At 48.2% G+C, this 22,424-nt stretch overlaps 1 protein-coding gene across 1 annotated transcript in view; it reads right to left on the bottom strand.

The window, feature by feature from the left end:
- LOC139762943 (uncharacterized) overlaps positions 1–22,063 on the bottom strand; it is an 89,010-nt gene extending 66,947 nt beyond the window's left edge. The window contains exons 1-4 of the mRNA XM_071688266.1: positions 20,138–22,063; positions 18,131–18,303; positions 11,639–11,829; positions 8,426–8,588 (exon numbers count right to left, since the gene is read on the bottom strand). Of these exons, the coding sequence (XP_071544367.1) occupies positions 8,426–8,588; positions 11,639–11,829; positions 18,131–18,303; positions 20,138–20,373 (763 nt within the window). The 5' untranslated portion in view covers positions 20,374–22,063. The remainder of the gene's footprint in view (positions 1–8,425; positions 8,589–11,638; positions 11,830–18,130; positions 18,304–20,137) is intronic.
- Positions 22,064–22,424: the final 361 nt, after the last annotated feature.

The raw sequence follows: 22,424 nt of genomic DNA, 5'->3' as shown, positions 1-22,424 counted from the left end.
CATACACACACACACACACACACACACACACACACACACACACACACATACACACACACACACACACACACACACACACACACACACACACACACACACACACACACACACACACACACACATACATACACACACACACACACACACACACACACACACACACACACACACACACACACACACACACACACACACACACACACACACACACACACACACACACACACACACACACACACACACACACACACACACACACACACAGCTCCTGTATGTACTTCACTACTTTTCCTTAATGCATCAAATGTATTAAACAACATCAGTGATGTATAATACAGTAACTGACGTCATCTATACAGTTTTCTGGGTCAATCTTTTTAATACAGTATGTCGTACCGTGCCAGACTGTATTCCTGTAATACATCATGATACAGTGGGGTCAGCAACATCAAAAATACGTTTGTAATTAGAGTTCACCTTTGACTACAACGGTACGACCCCTGGGTATAATGGCCTTGCCTTTGACCTGATCCCGAAGGGTCAGGTCAAAGACCAGGTCGTCATAAGCAAGTCTCGAACCTTCATGCTTAAGGTTGTAATTTCGACCTCGTGTCTGATACAGTGGCGTAGCACTGTACTGCCCCTACAGCTGGCAACACTGGCCCTCCGGCCATCGACAGTATATTAGGTCATATTACCGGGCAACCACCTCCACCTCCTCCACCTCCAACATGGTCCTCCACACTATGTTACTGGGCAACCACCTCCTCCACCTCCACCTCCTCCACCAACATGGTCCTCCACACTGTGTTACCGGGCAACCACCACCTCCACCTCCACCACCACCAACATGGTCCTCCACACTGTGTTACCGGGCAACCAGCACCTCCACCTCCACCAACATGGTCCTCCACACTGTGTTACCGGGCAACCAGCACCTCCACCTCCACCAACATGGTCCTCCACACTGTGTTACCGGGCAACCACCTCCACCTCCACCTCCACCAACATGGTCCTCCACACTGTGTTGTAACATAGTCACGTGTAACGTAACACAGTCACAGGTAACGTACTGTCACGCTCCCTCATCTGTAACCTTGACTCTCGGTCATCACTCGTCTTCATATCAATAATTTATAGAAGTTTTGTGGAAGAGAGAAAGAAACCAAACTTGACCAGTGAAGAATGGGAAAGGGAATGGAAGATGAAAGCCAACATGAGAGAGAGAGAGAGAGAGGTGGAAAGACACTGGACAGAGAAGAAAACGAAGACCAAACGTGGAAATAATGAGACGTAATATAAAAATGAGTCTTGCAAGAAGAGATGAATGACTTAATGAAAATCCTTCGAAGCTCTGAGCCTGATAGATTATCGTGCATCTGCCACCCTGACGGATTATCGTACACCACGCACCCTGATGGATTATCGCACACCACCCATTCTGACGGATTATCGTGCACTAGCCACTCTGTTGAGTCATCACACACCAGCTACGCTAATGCATTATCGTACACTACCCACCATGAAGGATTATCGTACGCCAACCATTCTGATGCATTATCGTACACCTCGTACCATGAAGGATTATCGTACACCAACCACTCTGATGCATTATCGTACACCTCGTACCATGAAGGATTATCGTACACCAACCACTCTGATGCATTATCGTACACCTCGTACCATGAAGGATTATCGTACACCAACCACTCTGATGCATTATCGTACACCTCGTACATGAAGGATTATCGTACACCAACCACTCTGATGCATTATCGTACACCTCGTACCATGAAGGATTATCGTACGCCAACCAATCTGATGCATTGTCGTACACCTCGTACCATGAAGGATTATCGTACGCCAACCATTCTGATACAGTATCGTACACCTCGTACCATGAAGGATTATCGTACGCCAACCACTCTGATGCATTATCGTACACCTCGTACCAGGAAGGATTATCGTACGCCAACCATTCTGATGCATTATCGTACACCTCGTACCATGAAGGATTATCGTACACCAACCATTCTGATGCATTATCGTACACCTCTTACCATGAAGGATTATCGTACACCAACCATTCTGATGCATTATCGTACACCTCGTACCATGAAGGATTATCGTACACCAACCATTCTGATGCATTATCGTACACCTCGTACCATGAAGGATTATCGTACACCAACCACTCTGATGCATTATCGTACACCTCGTACCATGAAGGATTATCGTACACCAACCACTCTGATGCATTAGTTTGATTGCCAACGTTGGAAGTGAGGACTTGATATCAGGTGGAAGGTGGAGTGTGGAGGTCACACGTTGCCCCGAGCTGGCTGGCCCATGTGGATGGGCTAGACATATAACCTGGATGGCTGGAACTTCTCACCAAACTAATAAAGACAGAGAAAACGAGCAAATGTTTCATTTCTACGTTTTCGTATTTCTCACACGAAGGTCCTTCGCTGGCATCCGATCACTTCACACCTCATTATCTCATCCTGAACATGATCCTGCCAGCATCCTATTCCTCGTCCATCTAGCCATCCTTCTTCTCTATCCTGCCGGTTGCCTTCCCCCACGGCCGCCCCTATCCTGCCACCCGCCCCCCATTAATCTTGCTCTCTCGTGAAGCAGTGGGTAGCTGTTATTGTGCCGGAAGAAAAGTGGCCTCTGGCAACAACCCCGACTCCAGATGGGCTGAAGTTGCCAGATTCTCTAGAGGAGAGTCACGAGTGAGATCACAGGAGCCACAGTCACCCTTGACTCATATATATATATATATATATATATATATATATATATATATATATATATATATATATATATATATATATATATATATATAATCAAAACATTGTGTGAGTGCGAGTAGGTAGAGAGGAAGGTGAGTGGTTATGTCACCAAGTCTGTTTAATCTGTTCCTCGTTGGGTTGGTGAGGGAAATGAATGCGAGGGTTTTGTGGAGAGGGATGGGTGTGCAGACCGCCAGGGGTGGAGGTGCTTGGGAGGTTAGTCAGTTAGTGTCTGCCGATGACAAGACGCTGGTGGCAGATTCGAATGAGGAAATGCATGTTGGTTTCTCAGTTGAGTAATGTGAATAAGAAACAAGGTTAAGTTCAGGGATGCTCATACTCAGATGAGCTGAAGCGTGAGTCTGAATGCTCACTCTGCCATAAGCACGAATTTCTCTTTCGTTTGTATCGTTAATTATTTCATCTGAGATAAATAAATATGTAATAAAAAAAAAAAACAGATCAGGGAGGGGAGGTGTAGACGTCCTGTGATTGGCTCCCCTCTCTAGATATGAACCAATTATACTTCCTAATTGGTTGGTGGCTATCGGTAAGATATCCCTGATTGGCTGGCACCTGCTACTCACAACCAAGTGATTGGCTAATACTTCCTTGTTAAGAGCCAAACGCATTCTGATTAACAGTTCACCAGTGGCCCAGATTGCCTTTTTGTCTTGGCTAATTGAGTTCTACCTGTGAAACTGCTGGTTATGGTCACCAGGTTGTTAGACGAGGTAGAATGATAGTGTCTCACAGACGTACACAGACCGAGACATGACCGGTAGATGGACTGGTGGAAGAAACCAATGAACACAACACGTTAAAAGGTGGGACGTTTAGGGTCAAAGGTTAAGGCATAAATGCACATTAACACAGAGGTACTGACGTCACTCACACATCAACACAGAGGTACTCACGTCACTCATACATCAACACAGAGGTACTGACGTCACTCATACATCAACACAGAGGTACTGACGTCACTCATACATCAACACAGAGGTACTGACGTCACTCATACATCAACACAGAGGTACTGACGTCACTCGTACATCAACACAGAGATACTGACGTCACTCATACATCAACACAGAGGTACTGACGTCACTCATACATCAACACAGAGGTAGTGCCATACATCAATACGTCAGGTCAGCGATGGTATACATTCCATGTATATGCATGTTCCAGGAATGGAACACGAGAAGGCTGTAAGGCAGACACGATGCTGGAGGCTGAGGAAGAGTGGAAAATGCTAGTGTGAGTGTCAGGTTGAGAGAGAGAGAGAGAGAGAGAGAGAGAGAGAGAGAGAGAGAGAGAGAGAGAGAGAGAGAGAGAGAGAGAGAGAGAGAGTGTAGGTATAGAGGGTGTAGTACAGTAGCGGAGCAGGTGTGTGAGGTGAGACAGACATAGAGGAAAGCGAGTCATGCTACTTGAACCTGTTGTAGCCCCAGCTGGTCATGTAGCATGTCCCCTCTCCACTGGTGTGGGGGTGTGGCACAGCGGGGACGGTACATGGATGTCAGTGAACATGAGAGACTAATGTGACAGTTCATAGACACAGACACAAACACAACACAGAGGGATCTGTATCTCTCCACCAGAGAGATGGGAGGGTGATAACCTTCAACAGAAAAACACACACCACTACACACAAACATCCAGTGATAATATCAACAAAAGATAAGCAGAAAACCTGGAGCCTCCTGAGCTACACTTCCCTTCACAACTTAACGTCGCTTCCCTCAAAATAAACAGAAATAAACTGTGAGAGCCGACATAGCGCTCCGTCCCCAACCCAGGGAAAGGATGCTTCCAATTAAACAAGTGAGAGAATAAACGAAAGACCTCACAGAACCCACCGATATATGGGGTCCGAGGGCCCCTGTCACACCCACTGATATATGAGGTTCAAGGGCCCTTGTCAGACCCACCGATATATGGGGTCCAAGGGCCCTTGTCAGACCCACCGATATATGGGGTCCGAGGGCCCTTGTCACACCCACCGATATATGGGGTCCGAGGGCCCTTGTCAGACCCACCGATATATGGGGTCCGAGGGCCCTTGTCAGACCCACCGATATATGGGGTCCGAGGGCCCTTGTCAGACCCACCGATATATGAGGTCCAAGGGCCCGTGTCAGACCCACCGATATGTGGGGTCCGAGGGCCCTTGTCAGACCCACCTATATATATAGGGTTCAAAGACCCTTGTTAAGCCTACACAGACAGAGGGCAACGTCCCTTGTCAGAAATTAAAGGCATCATCAGGTCTATTTAAAGACAAACAGACACATAAACAAGGCACACCTCCACCCCCAACACACAATAAAGGGGACCGCCTGGTGGAGTTCGTCCATTATTTCCACAGTCTACACCGCCTGACACTTAAAATTGTTTTTTGATGACTTCTGCACCACAGGGAGAAACCTGTCGACTCTCACCAGCACACGATGTGTGTATGTGTGTGTGTGTGTGTGTGTGTGTGTGTGTAGTGGGTATCACGTGCACACACATACAGCCACACACATGGTGTGTGTACTGACGCACACCCACACGTACACTCCTCCTGAGTTGCCACGGGATGGGGAGCCAGGGTGAGGAAACGCGTATCGTTTTTCTTTTCACTGAAAAAGTAGAGAAGGGGAAGGTGGTAGGTGGCTGGTTGGCTGGTTGGGGAGGTGGTAGGTGGCAGGTTGGGGAGGTGGTAGGTGGCTGGTTGGCTGGTTGGTTGGTTGGGGGAGGTGGTAGGTGGCTGGTTGGGATAGGTGGTAGGTGGCTGGTTGGGGTAGGTGGTAGGTGGCTGGTTGGGGTAGGTGGTAGGTGGCTGGTTGGGGTAGGTGGTAGGTGGCTGGTTGGGGTAGGTGGTAGGTGGTTGGTTGGGGTAGGTGGTAGGTGGCTGGTTGGGGAAGACTTTCTCTTTATGAAACGAAGGATTTACGCTGCAAGTTGTGATGGACGCAAGTTGTGATGGACGCAAGTTGTGATGGACGCAAGTTGTGATGGACGCAAGTTGTGATGGACGCAAGTTGTGATGGGCGCAAGTTGTGATGGGCGCAAGTTGTGATGGACGCGAGTTGTGATGGACGCAAGTTGTGATGGACGCAAGTTGTGGTGGACGCAAGTTGTGATGGACGCAAGTTGTGATGGACGCAAGTTGTGTGGGAGGAGGACTTTGACATGGCTAGGACACTGACGATACAGTGGACGACGAGTTGTTCCCAGTGGACGAATGTCTGGAACACTGAGGACGAGACACTGAAAGACGAAGACTGATGTTTTGCCTGGAAGATGTGTTGCCTGGAAGATGTGTTGCCTGGAAGATGTGTTGCCTGGAAGATGTGTTGCCTGGAAGATGTGTCGCCTGGAAGATGTGTTGCCTGGAAGATGTGTTGCCTGGAAGATGTGTTGCCTGGAAGATGTGTTGCCTGGAAGATGTGTTGCCTGGAAGATGTGTTGCCTGGAAGATGTGTTGCCTGGAATTAGTGTTTACCCAGAAGGATAAAGGAAGATTGGGCAGCGTTTCTCACATGGAGGTAGTGTTGCATGTGAGGTTAAATCATGACTTGAAAAGTGAGAGTGTATGGACGGATGTAAGAGAGAGAGAGAGAGAGAGAGAGAGAGAGAGAGAGAGAGAGAGAGAGAGAGAGAGAGAGAGAGAGGCATCAAAAGGAAAGCCAATATATTTCTTTTTGTAATATTTTATTTGTGCAGTTTGAATTTAAGTTAAAAAGTTATGACTGCACCATGAAAACGAGGCAGTGTGGTGTATTTAGAACACAGGTCAACAAAAACTATAGTTCATATATAGCATTTCATATACGTGGGAATAGCATACACTATATCCCTGTTAACTGCTTTATGAAACTAGAATTTTATTATTTTATTTCAATTTCATTTTTTTTTTTGGTTTCGTGTGAACGTGGGTCGACGTGTGCATTTCCCTAGAAGAGGTTTGGCTAGTGATCTTACGCCAGCTTTTGGGGGGATCTACCCTGGGGTTTGACCAACACAGCATCCCCCTGTGGGTGGAGAGAGAGAGAGAGAGAGAGAGAGAGAGAGAGAGAGAGAGAGAGAGAGAGAGAGAGAGAGAGAGAGAGTACCGAGAAACATCTCTCATCAGGTAAGCAATATCTAATGTACTTGCAACACAAGTTGAAGTGGTTACAAGAGTAGTTTGGACTCCCACTGGAATGTAACTGGTCGTTATTGAAGTCAGGAAGTCAAGAAAACCTCACGTTGGTGACCCACACATGACATCAGAATAAGTCAGTCGAGTCCAATTCCCAGTTCGGTGATGAGTGTGTCAATGTGGCTCAGAAAAAACCTCGAGAGGAGTTTACGCTGGAATATGCCACTTCCTATTTTCTATGAGTCAGAGTCTGGTTGATCACATGTAAGTACGGTGCTGTGGTCCAGCCCGGTACATGTGTGGTGCTGTGGTCCAGCCCGGTACATGTGTGGTGCTGTGGTCCAGCCCGGTACATGTGTGGTGCTGTGGTCCAGCCCGGTACATGTGTGGTGCTGTGGTCCAGCCCGGTACATGTGTGGTGCTGTGGTGGTCCAGCCCGGTACATGTGTGGTGCTGTGGTGGTCCAGCCCGGTACATGTGTGGTGCTGTGGTGGTCCAGCCCAATATGAGCATCATAAAATTCCTAAAGGAGATATTTCCAGTGTTGGCAGCGGCTGACCACAGCACAGCATCACAGCTGGTAAGAGCCAACATAACGCCACTGTGTGATGATGATTTCATGGAAAAAAAAAGTTTGTATTTTACGAAGAGATGAAGAGTACCAAAGTTGTTTTTATATGAGAGGGTGAAAGTCCTATGCTTCGTGTGAACTACCAACTACCGTCTATCCTTACAACTTTGAGCTCATTGGTAAAGAGTTGTTGAGAATAGCAATGTGAGATGACAAAAAGATGATCACACTGTTGATGTATTTTATAACTTCAGTGGCTACATCTATGAATTACTTGATGACCAGAAATTTTACCTTTGCAGTATTCTAGATCTATCAAAAGCATTTAATAATCAAATACTAAATCCTTCTATGATAGTTTGAAGACTAAGGTGTGATGAACACAACAATGCTATGGTTTTGTCACATGTTTTAGAAACAAGAAGCAAGTTGTGTTTCAGTATTGATCTTCACATGTTAAGGAGGCTGTCTGTGGTGTACCGCAGGGTGTATGCTACACCCAGTGTTGTTCTTGGTGTATGCATGACTCATGTTTCTTAATGTTGTTGTCTTTATAACATTTTCGTAACTCTGTATTGCTTACAAAACAATGAACACAACAACACTGACAGTGACTGTTATAGTGATGTGTTGACGTAATACAATACAACCTCACAACACAGCGTAACACAATACAGCCTCTCAACACAGCGTAACACAATACAACCTCACAATACACCGTAACACAATACAATCTCACAACACAGCGTAACACAATACAACCTCACAACACAACGTCACACAATACAACCTCACAACACAACGTAACACAATACAACCTCACAACACACCGTAACACAATACAACCTCACAACACAACGTAACACAATACAACCTCACAACACAACGTAACACAATACAACCTCACAACGTAACACTCACAGTTCATGGTGACGGTGATGGTGGCTTCCACTGGGGTTGTAACGTTGTTGTTACTGGCGATGCAGGTTAGGTGGGCGTTGTGAAAGGTCCGGGAGAGGCTACTTATAATGAGTTGGTTCACGGTGGACTCTGCTGTGCGAGACTCAACCTCAGAGTCCAACACCTTTAGAAGAAGAGAGAGTTAAACTTTACCTTTTTCGGAGAGAGATCTGGGAGGGAGGTGGGTTAGAGGGGAGGGGGTTAAGAAGTGTGGTATGCAAGGGAAGGACCACACATGGACTGACCTGAGGCCAGACACAACTCGTGTGAGGGCTGGTTAAGGCTGTCGCTATGACTCAGAGCTGTGACGAAGGCAAGTGACTCAGAGCTGAGAGGAAGGCAGATAAACTTTACCTTAAAAGTACGAAGACAATACCACACTTGCCCCAGACATACAGACTAGTGTCACACTTGCCCCAGACATACAGACTAGTGTCACACTTGCCCCAGACATACAGACTAGTGTCACACTTGCCTCAGACATACAGACAAGTAGATAACAAAATACAGAACTACGAGAGAACGCGTCGAGTTACCAGATCAACAGTAAACACAGATGAGACTTGTACTTTGGCAACTGATCCAGGTAAACACAGACTTGTACTTTGGCAACATGATCCAGGTAGTGTTGACCAGGGCCTCAGTGTTGTATAGCAGGCAGGTGATCATGCACCTTAGCAATGTTATCCACCAAACAGCTTTCTAAACTGACTCGAGGTGGCAGGATCTTCTGTTTACCAGCGGGTGGTGAGGACCCAGCGCCCTGCTTACCTGCTGTGAAGGATCCACAGCTCAGCAGGTAACGCCACCTGGCTAACCAGAGTCTCTAAACCACAAGAGAGATGCGAGAAACGGGGGCAATGAGGCACACAGCGTTGCACACCTGACACTACTCCACCATCCAATACCACAACACTCACACACCTGACTCATGATGATGACACTCCATATATATTATATATATATATATATATATATATATATATATATATATATATATATATATATATATATATATATATATATATATATATATATATATATATCTATATATATATATATATCTTCAGAACAACATATCTTCAAGCTGGACAGATCCTTCGTCTACGTCAGGGGACAACACCATGGTAGACAGACAGGACCGACCCGTCCATGGTAGACAGACAGGACCGACCCGTCCATGGTAGACAGACAGGATCGACCCGTCCATGGTAGACAGACAGGATCGACCCGTCCATGGTAGACAGACAGGATCGACCCGTCCATGGTAGACAGACGCCACAAGTCCGTCATGATATAAGGTTTCTTGATCCTCCAACAAGGCTTCCAATATTCTTTCATTTTTTCTACAAGTTAAGGAAGAGCTAAAAACCATCCTGCACTTCTAGTAATTTTTCAGAAAAGTTTGGGCATTAATGCAATCCCTCTTACTGTCCTAAAAGCCTTCCACGATCCCTTGAATCCCACAAAATTCTTTTAGAAAGTCTTAAGTCGTTTTGATCTCTCGCTCAAAAAAAAAAAAAGAAAAGTGGGATGATTTCTTTACCTTGTGGTAAACATTCAGAAAAGTTGTGGGATGAATTTATCTTTGTGAGTTACTCTTATTGCTCATATTACTCGTAAACCTCATTCAAAAACCTTCGTCACTTCTCATTATCAATCAAATTATTTCTACAAGTAAACCCATCTTAGAGCGCTTGTAATGCTAGTTAATAGAAAACATTCTGAAACATTATGAAACCTTTTAAACCTCATCCATTACTCTCTCATTTCGTTTTTTTTTTTTTTTTCAAAATGTTTTACGATCATTACATTTGACACGACACATCATCGTGGTGTGGGATCGCCAGTGAGTGGAGCAGTGTAGGCAACATGCACGACTTTACCAGAACCTGGCTGTCATGTACCACGGTCCGTGGTCCACCAGCAGGCGGGACCTGGTCCTCCAGCAGACTGGACCTGGTCCTTCAGCAGGCGGGACCTGGTCCTCCAGCAGGCGGGACCTGGTCCTCCAGCAGGCAGGACCTGGTCCTCCAGCAGGGGGGGACCTGGTCCTTCAGCAGGCTGGACCTGGTCCTCCAGCAGGGGGGACCTGGTCCTCCAGCAGACTGGACCTGGTCCTCCAGCAGGGGGGACCTGGTCCTCCAGCAGGGGGGACCTGGTCCTCCAGCAGACTGGACCTGGTCCTCCAGCAGGTGGGACCTAGTCCTCCAGCAGACTGGACCTGGTCCTCCAGCAGGCTGGACCTGGTCCTCCAGCAGACTGGACCTGGTCCTCCAGCAGGTGGGACCTGGTCCTCCAGCAGGGGTGGACCTGGTCCTCCAGCAGACTGGACCTGGTCCTCCAGCAGGGGGGGACCTGGTCCTCCAGCAGACTGGACCTGGTCCTCCAGCAGGGGGGACCTGGTCCTCCAGCAGGCTGGACCTGGTCCTCCAGCAGACTGGACCTGGTCCTCCAGCAGGCGGGACCTGGTCCTCCAGCAGGGGGGACCTGGTCCTCTAGCAGGCTCGACCTGGTCCTCCAGCAGGCGGGACCTGGTCCTCCAGCAGGCTGGACCTGGTCCTCCAGCAGGGGGGACCTGGTCCTCCAGCAGACTGGACCTGGTCCTCCAGCAGGTGGGACCTAGTCCTCCAGCAGACTGGACCTGGTCCTCCAGCAGGCTGGACCTGGTCCTCCAGCAGGCTGGACCTGGTCCTCCAGCAGACTGGACCTGGTCCTCCAACAGGGGGGGGACCTGGTCCTCCAGCAGGGGGGACCTGGTCCTCCAGCAGGGGGGACCTGGTCCTCCAGCAGGGGGGACCTGGTTCTCCAGCAGGCTGGACCTGGTCCTCCAACAGGGGGGGGACCTGGTCCTCCAGCAGGGGGGACCTGGTCCTCCAGCAGGGGGGACCTGGTCCTCCAGCAGACTGGACCTGGTCCTCCAACAGGGGGGGGACCTGGTCCTCCAGCAGGGGGGACCTGGTCCTCCAGCAGGGGGGACCTGGTCCTCCAGCAGGCGGGACCTGGTCCTCCAGCAGGCGGGACCTGGTCCTCCAGCAGGGGGGACCTGGTCCTCCAGCAGGGGGGACCTGGTCCTCCAGCAGGGGGGGACCTGGTCCTCCAGCAGGCTGGACCTGGTCCTCCAGCAGGGGGGACCTGGTCCTCCAGCAGGGGGGAGCTGAGCCTCGAACTCACCTGATTGTTGGTGCGCCACACGAGTGATGGGGGTGGGACGCCCCCAGCCACACTGCAGGTGATGGCCAGGGCGCTGCTCTCCTGTAGGGGGCCCAGTCGACCATCTGTGACCTTCTGACCTGCTACAGTCAGCACGGGCTGACCCGGGGGCACGACCACCTGCAGGCTCAGGTGGGTTCGTCTGGAGGAGGCTGTGGGAGACAGATGGGTCTCGGTTAGACTCTGTTGTGGGAGACAGATGGCTCTCTGTTAGACTCTGTTGTGGGAGACAGATGGCTCTCTGTTAGACTCTGTTGTGGGAGACAGATGGCTCTCTGTTAGACTCTGTTGTGGGGAAAATATCTGAGGATTATCTGAGAAGTGAAATTGTTTTCCATTGCTGTAATTCCCTGACGAATTATCACTTGCTTTTGGTTTACATGAAATGAATCTGTCAGTTGTGATACTGTAAACATATTTACGTTTGTGCTTGTGTGTCTGTTTATCTTCCTAGTGCCATGTAAACTGTAAAACATCGTCTAAACAAGGGTGGTACCTGGAACATGGACCATTTTATCCATTCATCATAACTTGCAGGTCACTGATGCAGGCATTAGGGATGGGGTCATGGCCGGGTTGTGAACGTGTTGCAAAGAGGATTAACAGATGTTGTTGTTGTCTGAGGTCAACACTGTGAGGGATGTGGTCTTGTGTGTGGTTAGGGGGGAGGTTACTTTTATGATCGGCTCTCACAAGGTTAAGCGCGTAGCAGACGGGGAGGGAGGAAGGTTTCAACAGGGAGAGAGGGAAGAGCCAACAGGAAGAGAGGGAGACAGAGGAGATCTAACAGGGAGTGGGAGAGAACTTGTAACAGTTAGGATGGAGACCTTCTAACAGGGAGGGAAGACACCGTTCAACAGGGAGGGAGGAGACCGTTCCACGGAGAGGAAGGGAGCCTCCAACAAGGAGGGAGGGAGCCTCCAACAGGGAGGGAGGAGAGGCGTGACGTGATGTAGCCACACAACCCTTGTGGGATCAATTTATTTCCGCCATCTCACGCGCCAGCCACACTCTCCCTTAGCACACTTATAGGAAATATATATTTTGTATCACTAAACGTCTACACATATCTTCCTCTCTCTCTCTCTCTCTCTCTCTCTCTCTCTCTCTCTCTCTCTCTCTCTCTCTCTCTCTCTCTCTCTCCCTCCTTCCTGCATCTGTAGAAATATCGACATTTCTTCCACCATTTCACATTTATTCTATGATATTATCTTGTGTGGTGATGGAAGGATTGTGTGCATGTGTGTGTGTGTGTGTGTGTGTGTGTGTGTGTGTGTGCAGGTAGTAGTTAGTACAGAGGACATCAGATATAAGTAATATGTTCCCACAGTTGGACACTGGACGAAAAAATGGAATCTTTTGGTTTCTGGCCGTTACCCTGACCATCCATCTCGTAAACAAACATTTACTCTGAACACATAGACACACACACACACACACACACACACACACACACACACACACACACACACACACACACACACACACACCAGCTAACGTAACAAGCGTCATTGGGATGAAAAACCTACACAGAATAGACACATCTGGTGGTGGCGTTGTTACAGTTGGGTCAGAGTACAATGTACAGTGTACTACTGGTGTACAGGTGTTCTTCACTGGTGTACAGGTGTTCTTCACTGGTGTACAGGTGTTCTTCACTGGTGTACATGTGTTCTTCACTGGTGTACAGGTGTTCTTCACTGGTGTACAGGTGTTCTTCACTGATGTACAGGTGTTCTTCACTGGTGTACAGGTGCTCTTCACTGGTGTACAGGTGTTCTTCACTGGTGTACAGGTGTTCTTCCCTGGTTTACAGTTGCTCTTCACTGGTTTACAGTTGCTCTTCACTGGTGTACATGTGTTCTTCACTGGTGTACATGTGTTCTTCACTGGTGTACATGTGTTCTTCACTGGTGTACAGGTGTTCGTCACTGGTGTACAGGTGTTCTTCACTGGTGTACAGGTGTTCTTCACTGGTGTACATGTGTTCTTCACTGGTGTACAGGTGCTCTTCACTGGTGTACATGTGTTCTTCACTAGTGTACAGGTGTTCTTCACTGGTGTACAGGTGTTCTTCACTGGTGTACAGGTGTTCTTCACTGGTGTACATGTGTTCTTCACTGGTGTACAGGTGTTCTTCACTGGTGTACAGGTGTTCTTCACTGGTGTACAGGTGTTCTTCACTGGTGTACAGGTGTTCTTCACTGGTGTACAGGTGTTCTTCACTGGTGTACAGGTGTTCTTCACTGGGGTACAGGTGTTCTTCACTGGGGTACAGGTGTTGTCAATACTGGCAAAGACGATTTTGCTCAGTGTAGCCAGAGGTGAGAGGTGAACAAATGAAGCTACATTGTTCATGTGTTCCTCACGTCTCACTCACATATCTGCTCAGGAAAGCCTCTCTCTCTCTCTCTCTCTCTCTCTCTCTCTCTCTCTCTCTCTCTCTCTCTCTCTCTCTCTCTCTCTCTCTCTCTCTCTCTCTCTCTCTCTCTCTCTCTCTCTCCCTTCCTTACGTTTTATCATTTTGATGTTATCATCCTTCCACTCCCCTCCCCAACTGCCTCTCTCCCCCTCTCTCTCTCTCTCTCTCACTCTCCCCCGGCCTCTGTGCCCCACTCTCACTCTTACTGCCTCGCTCCCCTGGCGCCTGGGGAGCTTGTGTCTGGTATGTAGCTCCCCAGCATCACCCGAAGTTAGCTCCCCCGCCTGAAGTTAACTCCCCCGCCTGAAGTTAACTCCCCCGCCTGAAGTTAACTCCCCCGCCTGAAGATAACTCCCCCGCCTGAAGTTAACTCTCCCGCCTGAAGTTAACACCCCTGCCTGAAGTTAACTCCCCCGCCTGAAGTTAACTCCCCCGCTTGAAGTTAACTCCCCCGCCTGAAGTTAACTCCCCTGCTTGAAGCTCCACCTCCTGCCTTCAGCTTACCCCAGTGAGTGTTGCATCAAACACATTGTAATTGTGATGTTGTAAACATTATAACAAGTTGTGTGTTGTTATCATAAGACAGAGAAGATGTATTACAACATTGCCTTCACAATACAACACTGGAGACCACAGGAACTACTGCTATACAAGAGTATAGCAAGGATTCCTGCTATACAAGACAATAGCAAGGACTCCTGCTATACAAGACTATAGCAAGGACTCCTGCTATACAAGACAATAGCAAGGACTCCTGCTATACAAGACTATAGCAAGGACTCCTGCTATACAAGACTATAGCAAGGACTCCTGCTATACAAGACTATAGCAAGGACTCCTGCTATACAAGACTATAGCAAGGACTACTGCTATAGCATAGCAACAAGATGTGTCGGGGCAAGAGAATGTGTCTGTGATCAAGTCTGTAAGGACCAGAATACTGTGAACATCCATTTCGCAAGAATCAGACACGTTCATCACAAGACAATATCGATGATCATATTGTAGTTTACGAGGTAGTAATGACAGCAATGAAGTGAATAAAACCAGAATAAATGTTTTAGCTTGTTTAACCTGGTCTCATGGAAGCCAGGGTTTTACTGGAATTACTGGAACGCACACACCTTATCACTTCCTGGAAACGTTGAAGCTCTGCACATTTCCACAGAATTCTCAATTATTTCGCTTCAGATTTGGTTGTTAATGTATTCACAGCAGTACTTGGGTGTGTGGACTCCCCACCAAGTTCTCCACAGTTACCCGGATTTCTCTAGTTTGTTGGTTCAGTTATAACAGTACAACTGGCTCAGTTATAACAGTACAACTGGCTCAGTTATAACAATACAACTGGCTCAGTTACTGAAATGTTGTTGGCGTTGTTCTCACTGTACAATTCGCTAAGTTGTAGAAGTAATGTTGACACACACACACACACACATTATATATATATATATATATATATATATATATATATATATATATATATATATATATATATATATATATATATATATATATATATGACTAGGTATAGAGAGAGGCGCTTTATTTCTAACCTTTCCTTCAAAGTTAATGATCACTCACACAAAAATTCCTTGATATGTTCTTGTATCTTTTGTTCGGTTTGTGAAGTAAGAGAATCTATTCGTTCATATTAAGAGTGAGGAGTGAGGCGCGCCAGCTTTGTTAAGTTTCCCTTCGAGAATCAGCAAATGTAAGAACTTAAATATATGTTCTGGGGATGCCAGGCGCTGTGGCCATTTGCATGTCGTAAATTCTTGGACGCGCTCTGAAGACTCGCTTTGGCTTCCATCATGACGTGACACACTAAGACTTTCTCACATGATTCAAAGGTTGGAACACAGATTTCTGTGTCTGTGTCTGTGTGTGTGTGTGTGTGTGTGTGTGTGTATGAGGACATACCTGGTTAGGTTACAACACTCAGTCAACGGTAAATACACTAAGACTTCACTATAAATGTTTATAGTGGTTGTACTAAGAACACACTGTGTGGTCCCTGTGGTGTTTGTGAGAGAGGGAGATAGATAGATGGATAGATAGATGGATAGATAGATGGATGGATAGATTGATGGATAGATGGATAGATGGATGGATAGATAGATGGATACATAGATTGATAGATAGATAGATGGATAGATAGATAGATGGATAGATAGATAGATGGATAGATAGATAGATGGATAGATAGATTGATGGATAGATTGATGGATAGATAGATTGATGGATAGATAGATAGATTGATGGATAGATAGATTGATGGATAGATAGATTGATAGATAAATGGATAGATAGATGGATGGATAGATAGATAGATGGATAGATAGATGGATGGATAGATTGATGGTGATGATGACCTGATGTTAAAGGTCATTTCACGCCTCTCTGGCGCCCTCACACACCACAAGTGTATCACTAAACTTTGCAACACTTACAACTACGGTGATGGAGTTAATTGCTCTCTCTCTCTCTCTCTCTCTCTCTCTCTCTCTCTCTCTCTCTCTCTCTCTCTCTCTCTCTCTCTCTCTCTCTCTCTCTCTCACACAGTGTTGTTATATGTTTCGTTATGTGTAACGCGTAAAGTATGTATTACTCCAGTGTGGTAGCGCGCTGTGTGGCACTTCCCTGATCCCTGTTAGACTTCTCAGGGTTCGAACCCCAGAGAAACTCTTACTTTTCTGGACGTGTTGCTACACACGAGCGAACACCTTGCAAGATCAACACATTTCTCTTTGGCATCTTTTATTATTTTTGTTTACTGTTGATGTTTTTTCCGACGCGTAAACATCCTAGAATTAGTCCTACTGTCGCAAGGTACTGACCTGTTGTTATACGTCCTGGTCTACTGTCGCAAGTACTGACCTGTTGTTATACGTCCTGGTCTACTGTCGCAAGTACTGACCTGTTGTTATACGTCCTGGTCTACTGTCGCAAGTACTGACCTGTTGTTATACGTCCTGGTCTACTGTCGCAAGTACTGACCTATTGTTGTAGGTGCTGGTCTACTGTCGCAAGGTACTGACCTGTTGTTATACGTCCTGGTCCTACTGTCGCAAGGTACTGACCTGTTGTTATACGTCCTGGTCTACTGTCGCAAGTACTGACCTGTTGTTATACGTCCTGGTCTACTGTCGCAAGTACTGACCTATTGTTGTAGGTGCTGGTCCTACTGTCGCAAGGTACTGACCTGTTGTTATACGTCCTGGTCTACTGTCGCAAGTACTGACCTGTTGTTATACGTCCTGGTCCTACTGTCGCAAGTACTGACCTGTTGTTATACGTCCTGGTCTACTGTCGCAAGTACTGACCTGTTGTTATACGTCCTGGTCTACTGTCGCAAGGTACTGACCTGTTGTTATACGTCCTGGTCCTACTGTCGCAAGGTACTGACCTGTTGTTATACGTCCTGGTCTACTGTCGCAAGTACTGACCTGTTGTTATACGTCCTGGTCCTACTGTCGCAAGTACTGACCTATTGTTGTAGGTGCTGGTCTACTGTCGCAAGTACTGACCTGTTGTTATACGTACTGGTCTACTGTCGCAAGGTACTGACCTGTTGTTATACGTCCTGGTCTACTGTCGCAAGTACTGACCTGTTGTTATACGTCCTGGTCCTACTGTCGCAAGTACTGACCTATTGTTGTAGGTGCTGGTCTACTGTCGCAAGTACTGACCTGTTGTTATACGTACTGGTCTACTGTCGCAAGGTACTGACCTGTTGTTATACGTCCTGGTCTACTGTCGCAAGTACTGACCTATTGTTGTAGGTGCTGGACCTACTGTCGCAAGTACTGACCTATTGTTGTAGGTCCTACTGTCGCAAGTACTGACCTGTTGTTGTAAGTGCTGGTCCTACTGTCGCAAGTACTGACCTATTGTTGTAGGTCCTAGTGTCGCAAGTACTGACCTGTTGTTGTAAGTGCTGGTCCTACTGTCGCAAGTAGTGACTAGTGTACTAACCCACTACTCGGGGCACTACCTCGGGTACTGACGGTGGTCAACCTGGTACTTACCGATGCGGAAGTCGACCCTACAGGTATAGTTAGCTTGGTCTGTGTTCAGGACGGGTTTAATGTGTAGTGCTGGAACCTGTCCAGGTCGGAAAGTGGCGCGACCTTCCAGCACTCGGCTTTTGATGGTGTGTCGCTCTTCTGGGGCCTGGAGGCGCCCTGGACGATTGTCGTAGCTGTGGGGGACGGAAGTACGGGGGTTAGCTGTGGGGGACGGAGGTATGGGGGTTAGCTGTGGGGGACGGAGGTACGGGGGTTAGCTGTGGGGGACGGAGGTACGGGGGTTAGCTGTGGGGGACGGAGGTACGGGGGTTAGCTGTGGGGGGACGGAGGTACGGGGGTTAGCTGTGGGGGACGGAGGTACGGGGGTTAGCTGTGGGGGACGGAGGTACGGGGGTTAGCTGTGGGGGACGGAGGTACGGGGGTTAGCTGTGGGGGACGGAGGTACGGGGGTTAGCTGTGGGGGACGGAAGTACGGGGGTTAGCTGTGGGGGACGGAGGTACGGGGGTTAGCTGTGGGGGACGGAGGTACGGGGGTTAGCTGTGGGGGACGGAGGTACGGGGGTTAGCTGTGGGGGACGGAGGTACGGGGGTTAGCTGTGGGGGACGGAGGTACGGGGGTTAGCTGTGGGGGACGGAGGTACGGGGGTTAGCTGTGGGGGACGGAGGTATGGGGGTTAGCTGTGGGGGACGGAAGTACGGGGGTTAGCTGTGGGGGACGGAGGTACGGGGGTTAGCTGTGGGGGACGGAGGTACGGGGGTTAGCTGTGGGGGACGGAGGTACGGGGGTTAGCTGTGGGGGACGGAGGTATGGGGGTTAGCTGTGGGGGACGGAGGTATGGGGGTTAGCTGTGGGGGACGGAGGTACGGGGGTTAGCTGTGGGGGACGGAGGTACGGGGGTTAGCTGTGGGGGACGGAGATACGGGGGTTAGCTGTGGGGGACGGAGGTACGGGGGTTAGCTGTGGGGGACGGAGGTACGGGGGTTAGCTGTGGGGGACGGAAGTACGGGGGTTAGCTGTGGGGGACGGAGGTACGGGGGTTAGCTGTGGGGGACGGAGGTATGGGGGTTAGCTGTGGGGGACGGAGGTACGGGGGTTAGCTGTGGGGGACGGAAGTACGGGGGTTAGCTGTGGGGGACGGAGGTACGGGGGTTAGCTGTGGGGGACGGAGGTATGGGGGTTAGCTGTGGGGGACGGAGGTACGGGGGTTAGCTGTGGGGGACGGAAGTACGGAGGTTAGCTGTGGGGGACGGAGGTACGGGGGTTAGCTGTGGGGGACGGAGGTATGGAGGTTAGCTGTGGGGAGTTAGCTGGGGGAGGGCCAGAGCAGGTTGCACAAGTCGTACCCAGGTTACCATGATGATAATTAAAAAGGAAAATATCTAACTCAGACGTATGTAAAGATATCTAATAAATATATACATTGAAACAAATCTAAAAAGATTATTAACACTTGGAGAAACGGAGTCTTTCACACACCTGTCTCACACCTGTCACACACCCGTCAACACCAGCTTTACCTTCCCACACCCGTCTCACACCTGTCACACACCCGTCAACACCAGCTCTACCCTCCTACACCCGTCTCACACCTGTCACACACCCGTCAACACCAGCTCTACCTTCCCACACCCGTCTCACACCTGTCACACACCCGTCAACACCAGCTCTACCCCCTCCCCACACACACACACACCAACCAACCCACGTTCCGTTCTCCTCACTTCCATCATGACGTCAGTCGACAGGTCACATTTGTATGCGGGTTTTGTGTTGTGTATGCAGTGGCGTTTGTTTGAGTGTTCGTTATGAAAGTTGTCAGTCAGTAGACGTCAAAGGCATCAATACGCACACCAGCCACTCGCTAACCCATCGCTCACATTTCTACTCTTCCAATATCCATTCACAGTTTCGCTATAGCCATCTGTGACATCATACACATGACGCTGTACATTACAACCCGGACATGTTCCTACATCCACTACACCTGGGGACGCCAAGGACCTCACCTGTATATAGGTTCCTTCTCACCGTTCCTGTACCACAAGACGACGAACACCATGTCTGATGAATCCAGGACCCCGACCTCGCAAGGTAGGACGGCCTCGCGTCCTGACACGGCCTCCACACGTCTCCACACTCCTGCAGGAGACCAGCAGTCGGTCACAGGACGTCGGGGTGGGGGCAGGATGTGAGCAAGTGGTGGAGAAGGAATTAAACGATCATTAAGGAATAAGAGAATCATTATGACATCATAATGATGATAAGTGAAACGTAAAGATGAAATAGAAAGAGGAAAAGAAGACGAGAAGGTGACAGATAACAAGAGAAATAAGAGAGAGAGAAGAATACGATTATTTGATCTTTCTTTCTTTCGTACTATTCGCCATTTCCCACGTCAGCGAGGTAGCGTTAAGAACAGAGGAATGGGCCTTCGAGGGAACATCCTCACCTGGCCCCCTTCTCTGTTCCTTCTTTTGGAAAATTGAAAAAAACGAGAGGGGAGGATTTCCAGCCCCCCGCTCCCTCCCCTTTTAGTCGCCTTCTACGACACGCAGGGAATACGTGGCAAGTATTCTTTCTCCCTTATACCCAGGGATTAATTGATTATGAGAATAAAAGGAATGTTGACACAGCAACATGAAGAAGGCAACCAGCATGAAAACCATCTTCGTTATAGTGTTGCCACATATGTAACCAACATATGTGGCAACACAGAGCAATATTCCTGTACACATACAACACCATCATACATCACATATGTGGCAACACATAGAGCAACACTCCTGTACACATACAACACCATCATACACAAACAGTCTCGCTCACAGAGGCCATAATACAGACCTTCACTTGCTCTTAGTGTCACACTAAGAATGAAAAGTTGCCTTGCTGGAATTACATGTCTGTGATGTTGCCATATACATGGATTGCATAGGGTTCTTTCCCTTACGTAAAGAAAACGAGAAGTACATGTATATCTCCTGCTAATGTTGCTTCACACGGTGATGAGGTGGGGGGGGGGGGGGGCTGGTGAGGGAGTCGCCTCACAGGGCAAGAGTCACTCATTACAACACTCTGGCTAATGAGAAAGAGATGAGAATGAGGAGAGAGAGAAAACGGGTAATGGGAGAAACAGAGGACTAAAGTAACGAGAGATTAAAGTCTCAAGTGGATGACCGTTAACGATATAGCAGATGTACACACACACACACACACACACACACACAAGGGAGCCTGTACCACAAAGACACTGCACAGACAGGTTACCAGGGGTCGACGGAACGGGCCGGCGACAGATGGGCCTGGTCCAGAACACCACCACTGCTGGTCCAGAACACCACCACTGCTGGTCCACTTTGACCTTCTGTCTCGGCCGTCATAACTGGGTATGTGGCCAGCTCTGCAGTTGGCTTTTACAACTTGCTAAACCATGAAACTGTTGCTGTATGTAATGGCTATTGGGTTAAGGTGGTGTACCCCATTTATGTCGACAGCTGGTGAAGGCAGCCGACTCCAGCTGATGGTTTGGGGCGAAGGTTTACAGTTTGCAGATGGCTGTAAAACCTTCTAACTTTTGCTACGCTAATCTGTCAGTTTCTGACATCTTCCACTATCACAGACATCATCAAAAGGACCCAGGGTTGTGTTGCTGTTTGAATTTCTTTGTATTCCTTTGAATTCCTCTGTAAAGTGAAGACACGTAAGTAATACTTCTTGTGAAACGCCAAGTAAAGTTTTACATCTTGGTGATAAAGTGTTCCTCTTTACCGTCCATTTTCTCTGGGGTCATCATTGCTTAACCTTATCTCATGACAGCAGTTAACACAGGAAACAGTTGCCATGAATGTCGTCTTGTCTTCATGTTTCCCATCCTCATGTTTACATCAGTCATGGTGCACTCATGTTTATATCACTCATGGTTCACTCATGTTTACATCCGTCATAGTGTATTCATGTTTACATCAGTCATGGTGTATTCATGTTTACATCCGTCATGGTTCACTCATGTTTACATCCGTCATGGTTCACTCATGTTGTCGTAACAGATGTTTCCTTCAACATGTGTGTGTCACTTGACGACTTCCCTGAGGAAGTGAGGCTAGATGCAGTCTGGAGCACTTCATCATACCAGCTGAGCTGACTGCTCTCACCACTACAGAGATGTCGAATCTGTGAGAAAATATCGAGGAAGAGTGAAAAAAAACTGGCCATTATGAGCAAGACGGATCTCCTCTGCCGACACACGATATCCACTTGAACGACAGAGGAACAGCGCTGTTGGAGACAGGAGCA

This window comes from Panulirus ornatus, chromosome 45, assembly GCF_036320965.1.
Source record: "Panulirus ornatus isolate Po-2019 chromosome 45, ASM3632096v1, whole genome shotgun sequence".
Lineage (NCBI taxonomy): Eukaryota > Metazoa > Arthropoda > Malacostraca > Decapoda > Palinuridae > Panulirus > Panulirus ornatus.
The sequence above is the reverse complement of the archived record's forward strand: the minus strand, read 5'-3'. Positions and strand labels throughout refer to the sequence as shown.